General features: G+C 32.8%; 1 protein-coding gene across 5 annotated transcripts in view; it reads left to right on the top strand.

Annotated features, from left to right (window-relative positions):
- Positions 1–6,639, top strand: part of LOC144972667 (uncharacterized) — a 47,942-nt gene extending 41,303 nt beyond the window's left edge. For all 5 annotated transcript variants that reach the window (XM_078914149.1, XM_078914150.1, XM_078914151.1 and 2 more), the window contains exons 10-11: positions 3,335–3,512; positions 4,754–6,639. In XM_078914149.1, the coding sequence (XP_078770275.1) occupies positions 3,335–3,512; positions 4,754–5,687 (1,112 nt within the window). In that variant the 3' untranslated portion in view covers positions 5,688–6,639. The remainder of the gene's footprint in view (positions 1–3,334; positions 3,513–4,753) is intronic.
- Positions 6,640–6,863: the final 224 nt, after the last annotated feature.

Here is a 6,863-nt window from a genome sequence, read left to right as displayed (position 1 = left end):
ATACTTCTATATAATGACAAACTGAATAAATAAATGCCTGACAAAATATCAACGGTGAAAATACAAATTTAAAGAATACTGGGGATGTAGGAGCTTTTGGAATGTCTCCCCTTTACTTAACTTATGGAAAAACAAACACCCTAGCACCTTTAATAACTCTTATGACTAACCTCTCGAGCTAACCCTAATAGAAAAAAACAACGCTCGGATTACTTTGCACTACCCTTCAATACTTAACAAATCAAAATGGCGGCCGAAAATCAAAACAATGGTCAAATTAGGAAATTTTAAACTTTCACAAATCTATCAAGGTTTGTTCCAGAGTTTTAAAAATACTTCTATATAATGACAAATTGAATAAATAAATGCCTGACAAAATATCAACGGTGAAAATACAAATTTCAAAAAATACTGGGGATGTAGGAGCTTTCGGAATGTCTCCCCTTTACTTAACTAACCCTAATAGAAAAAATGATGACAAATTGAATAAATAAACGCCTGACAAAAGATCAAAGGTGAAAATACAAATTTAAAGAATACTGGGGATGTATGAGCTTTCGGAATGTCTCCCCTTTACTTATCTTATGGAAAAACAAACACCCTAGCACCTTTAATAACACTTATGACTAACCTCTCAGCTAACCCTAATAGAAAAAAACAACTCTCGGACTGCATTGCACTACCTTTCAATACTTATCAAATCACAATGGCAGCCGAAAATCAAAACAATGGTCAAATTAGGAAGTTTTAAACTTTCACAAATCTATCAAGGTTTGTTCAGAGTTTTTAAAATACTTCTATACAATGATAAACTGAATAAATAAATGCCTGACAAAATATCAACGGTGAAAATACAAATTTAAAGAATACTTGGGATGTAGGAGCTTTTGGAATGTGTTCCCTTTACTTAACTTATGGAAAACAAACACCTAGCACCTTTAATAACACTTATGACTAACTCTCGAGCTAACCCTAATAGAAAAAAAACTCTCGGACTGCATTGCACTACCTTTCAATACTTATCAAATCACAATGGCAGCCGAAAATCAAAACAATGGTCAAATTAGGAAGTTTTAAACTTTCACAAATCTATCAAGGTTTGTTCTAGAGTTTTTAAAATACTTCTATACAATGATAAACTGAATAAATAAATGCCTGACAAAATATCAACGGTGAAAATACAAATTTAAAGAATACTTGGGATGTAGGAGCTTTTGGAATGTGTTCCCTTTACTTAACTTATGGAAAAACAAACACCCTAGCACCTTTAATAACACTTATGACTAACCTCTCGAGCTAACCCTAATAGAAAAAAAACTCTCGGACTGCTTTGCACTACCTTTCAATACTTATCAAATCACAATGGCGGCCGAAAATCAAAACAATGGTCAAATTAGGAAATTTTAAACTTTCACAAATCTATCAAGGTTTGTTCTAGAGTTTTTAAAATACTTCTATATAATGACAAATTGAATAAATAAATGCCTGACAAAATATCAACGGTGAAAATACAAATTTAAAGAATACTTGGGATGTAGGAGCTTTCGGAATGTCTCCCCTTTACTTAACTAAACCTAATAGAAAAAATGATGACAAATTGAATAAATAAACGCCTGACAAAAGATCAAAGGTGAAAATACAAATTTAAAGAATACTGGGGATGTATGAGCTTTCGGAATGTCTCCCCTTTACTTATCTTATGGAAAAACAAACACCCTAGCACCTTTAATAACACTTATGACTAACCTCTCGAGCTAACCCTAATAGAAAAAAACAACTCTCGGACTGCTTTGCACTACCTTTCAATACTTGACAAATCACAATGGCGGCCGAAAATCAAAACAATGGTCAAATTAGGAAATTTTAAACTTTCACAAATCTATCAAGGTTTGTTCTAGAGTTTTTAAAATACTTCTATATAATGACAAACTGAATAAATAAATGCCTGACAAAATATCAACAGTGAAAATACAAATTTAAAGAATATTGGGGATGTAGGAGCTTTCGGAATGTCTCCCCTTTACTTAACTCATGGAAAAACAAACACCCTAGCACCTTTAATAACACTTATGACTAACCTCTCGAGCTAACCCTAATAGTAAAAAAAGAATCAAAATGGCGACTGAAATACCTTCATGTGATCAAGTGAATAATATCACTATGAATGCCACGATTTGCTGAAAAATGCCAACACACACACACACACATGTATACACCACACACAACACACACACAAACATACACACACACACACACCCACACACACACAAACATACACACAATTAGAACATACTACTACATAACAAAACTGATCACCGCTAAATCAACAACACAACGGAAGTAATAATAATACTTGATGTCATAAATAGATGACACAAATTGACAACTTTTTACAGTGTCAAAATTAGTTGATTTTGAGAGTCAAGTGTCGTCGGTACATATTTATGATATTATCTGTTTGACTCAACGAACTTTCAAACTGACTTTAAATTATAAAAGGAAATCAAGTTATCTGTTTATCTATCTGTAAAAAATACATTTCTAATTTTCAAATCTTTCAGTAGAGTTGTGCGCCGTATGAATTTTTTTATTGACTCAAATAAGCACAATGTTCTCCACAATGCTATATTTTTTAAAGAAAGGATTTAAAAAGCTATGTTTTCAAAAATGTCAAAATATTTGCTTTAAGATTGCCACCCTTTTACACAAAAAGTGTAATTTTTCAAAAATGGAAACATTAAAAAAAAATCTAAATAGTCCGCTATTTAGAACAACCTATAAAGAGCATCAGTTAAAAACATGAAGTATGTGGCTATTTTAGTTGCTGAGATTTTAAAAATAAAAAATAAAAAAAAGTGCGTAAAATGCAACTTTCAAGAAAACGTCAATTTAAGTTCACTAACCATTGTCAAAGGGGCCAATGCTTGTCCAATATAATCAGGACTGTCCTGATTTGGCAATCTGGAGGAAAAGTAAAAAATAAAACAAAAAAAACCGATTGGTCTGTCTATATGAATGGAAATGGCCTTTGTGTCCCAGGACTAATATTTTTTGATCATCAAATTAAGAAAAGGAAAAGACACATAGAAATTATGTAATGTTTAGCAATATCATTCTAGATTACATTTTATAGTAGTCCAAACATTTTGCTATTTTGAGTCGTGACGGTAGTGCGTGATAGGAGGTTGTCCCAATTTAGCTATTTGAAAATTTGGCCACCATGTCATTGTCATTGTCATGCTTTCAGCTGACCAGCTAGAGGACCATATCTGTGCAGCTGTCATTGCTTGCCACAACTTTTTTGTCATTGTCATGGTTTCTGTCTTTTTTTCAGCTGAGCAGCTAGAGGATCGTATTTGTGCAGCCATCATTGCTTGCCATGATCCCAAATCAGCATCTGCCAATCAAATAAAAAAATATGTGAGTAAGTATCACCCTGACTTTGGTATTGATGCTAAGCCAGACAGATTCAAGAAGGCCCTTATTAGAGCTGTGGAGAAGAAAATGATCAAGTAAGTAGAAGGCCTGCCTATTCATACTGATAAGATTGAATAATAAAATAAATGAATAAAGAAAATTTTATTCATCCATGAGTAAAATGGTTTGACAAACGTGAATTACAAGAATGAATAAATCAGCATCATAAAATGTATTTACATAGTTTTATAAGTAAAATACAAATATTATAATATATCATAAAAATGCATCTATGAAATTGATATTAATACTTTAAAAAAGATATATTTTGTATACTGCACATATATTAGGTGATGTATAGATATAGCAAGAAAAAGTAGATAAAATAGAAACGAATTCGTTATAAACATATTTTTTATCAACAATGAAAGATGATTACTATGATTTTTAAATGAAAATGATGGGTATTGAAAGACTACAGGTCACAGTTCTGAATTATAAATCTTGATGCTGGTGGGAAGAAAAGACCCGTCAGTGAGTCTCTCGTACTTCTTGCCAACAGATATTATCTGGCAGCTTCTCTGGGCTATTGTTATATGTTTTTACAATGGATGAGAAGCATCATCACCTATCTCTGTGGTGTTAAAAAGATAACATCTCGCAAACAAGGAGTCAAAGCTTTCAATAGAAATGGTGACTTCTAATAATTCTATTAATGTGTGCTTGTCGCTTGCAGAGATGTCTCTCCTCAGACAGACAAGCTGGTTGTTATATCACTGAAACATAATACTGTACATATTTTTAATCGACTAAAATTAGCAAGTTTTATTCAAGTTTATCATTGAAAAAATATCAACTGAGCATATATTATCATTGACTCTGGAATTCAACATCGTTGGCAATGGAACAATTTATTTTCATTTATTGATAACTTGTGTGGCTCGTCTTGAAATAAAATTATGATTATCAAAAGCTTGACAAGATATGAAAAAATACAGTCACAGATAATGGATGTCAAATACACTATATATGTGTATATATATATATATATATATATATATTATATATATATATATATATATATATATATATATATATATATATATATATATATATATATATATATATATATATATATATATATATATGCGTGGAGTGTACTCCACACTGTTGTCTTCATCCAAATCATCATCCTCTACATCACTGTCCACTTTTCTTTTCTTGGGGGATTTTGAAGTCCCATTTACCTTGGACTTTTTACTAGCATCACCAATTCACACTATGTCAAGACATAAATGCAAATTTATTTATTTATTTATTTATTTTTTCCATCCAGACAGTTGAGTGGTCTTGGTGCCAGTGGGTCTTTCATGCTTGTGGCCCCTTTCATCCCATCACCATCCATCTTAGCAGGGGAAGATGACTCTGAGGAAGAAGATGCATATGATGATGAAGAGAAAAACTCCTATGTCCCAAGGGGTACCAAATCCAGAGGCATGCCCAAAGTCAAGTCAATGGAAGTCATTCCTCAGAAAAAGTCTAAAACTTCTAGTGCTCCTTCTCCCCGCGGTGCTTCTGGAGCTGGTAAAAAGAAAGGGATGAGCAAGGGTAGGAAAGCGGCATTGTCCCCTGTGGCTAGTAAGAAGAATAAGAGTGGAACTGTGACAAATAATAAGAATAAAAGCGGAGGTAAAAATAAAAGCAAGAAGAGGAATGTAGGGCGTTCTCCTTCACCGCTAACAGATGAGGATGAAGAAGAGGATATGGTTGAATATACGCCCAGGAAAAGTCAATCAAGAGGAGGAAGTGATGGTGGTGGAAGAGGCTCACCTTTGTCAACAGGCAAAGCTAAATCCTCAGCTAAGAAAGTAGAAAAGACAGAGAACGTGAAATTGTCATCAGCAAATAAAAAGAATACTAATATAAGGGGTAGGCCTAGCTCAAAGATGAATTCCATGGTCATTGATAGCGATGATGATGGCGACAGTGATGACAATGTGGAATACACACCACGGAAATCTGCTTCAAGAGGAGGCAGCAGTGTTGTTAAAGCTAATAATAAGTCCAAGGTAAATGGGACTTCAAAATCCCCGAAGAAAAGAAAAGTGGATAGTGATTTAGAGGATGATGATTTGGATGAAGATAATAGTGTGGAGTACACTCCACGCAAGTCTACCTCTAGGGGAGGTGGGGCCAAATCAAGTGCAAAAAAGGCAACTCCAGAATCTAAAGGAAAAGCAGAGAGTGCCAAAAAAAAGTCTCGTAGGTAAGATGTTTCCCTGAAGGTGGTAGAGTTTTTATTAATATCATTACTTGTAAGTATGTCATCGGTTAAAGCCATACATTTGTTTATTTCAACATTTAAAGTCAAAATGACTTCACATTAAGTTAGGAGGTGGCATTTTCAAAGAAGTGAAGGTCTTATTTTTCACTCTCCTTGTTCCCTCTCATGAAAGTCATGTTCTCATCCCAATTCGTGAAAGAAATCTGGTGCTTCTTTCTCATCTCTGCAGTGGATCCATAAAGTTTTGTCTGGATTGGGGTCGTGTAAGACCAGCTGGGTCCTTACTTACACACATTGGCAGGTATTAATCAATCTTGTGCAAACTATATACGCTACAGACCGACAAATATCACCAGAGTGACAATTTTAGTCTGTTATTAAAAAGCTTTATTTACTTTAATGTTTTATATTGAGATAATGATTAAGCATTTCACTTGAATGTTATCAATATTCCTCCCCTGCCAGCAAAAAATAATTAAGATGTAACCCCCCCCCCCCAAAAAAAAAACAAAAAAACAAAAACAAAAAAAAACAAAAACAAAAAAAAAACACCAAATCGCCCCATCTTGACTTCAATATCAAAATCCTGCCCCTGTCAGTTAAAACAAATATAAAAGGAGGAATTAATAGAATAAATCAAAATATCATAACTTATTCACAAGTAATTGTGTTATTAAGAATATATTGGAGAATGATTAATAAAAATTCATCCCTTGTGTTCAATTCAATTGAATTTAGTTTAATATTTATCTATTGTTGGCATACACAATTTCATATAGGCGCATTAAAAAATATATAAAATGAATTTTCCTAATTAGAGCTTATTTTAGCTTCACAAGTTCAAAGATAATGATATTTGTTGTGCAAGAATTTATAAATAATATATAAATAAAAATGAAAATAATCAAAACACTTATAACAAAGCAAAAAAATAAAAAGGAAAGTAATAGAATAAAATAAAATTTCATTAAAAAGTGTGGATTGAGCTGATAACTAGTCGTTTGCAAGCAATGCAGACTCAATCTTTTCCATACCATGACATGATTTGATGTGAGAAACAACTGGCAATTAGCAGGTCATAAATGTTCTAGATGTCATTTCAAAGTATTGCTGCAGGGTAGATTAAAGAGATTTTTTTCTTATGGAAATAATCTTTACCTCA

The sequence above is a fragment of the Berghia stephanieae genome, chromosome 5 (assembly GCF_034508935.2).
Source record: "Berghia stephanieae isolate SIO BIC M18660-M18661 chromosome 5, UCSD_Bste_1.3, whole genome shotgun sequence".
Classification (NCBI taxonomy): domain Eukaryota; kingdom Metazoa; phylum Mollusca; class Gastropoda; order Nudibranchia; family Aeolidiidae; genus Berghia; species Berghia stephanieae.
This window is presented reverse-complemented; position numbering and strand designations above follow the sequence as displayed.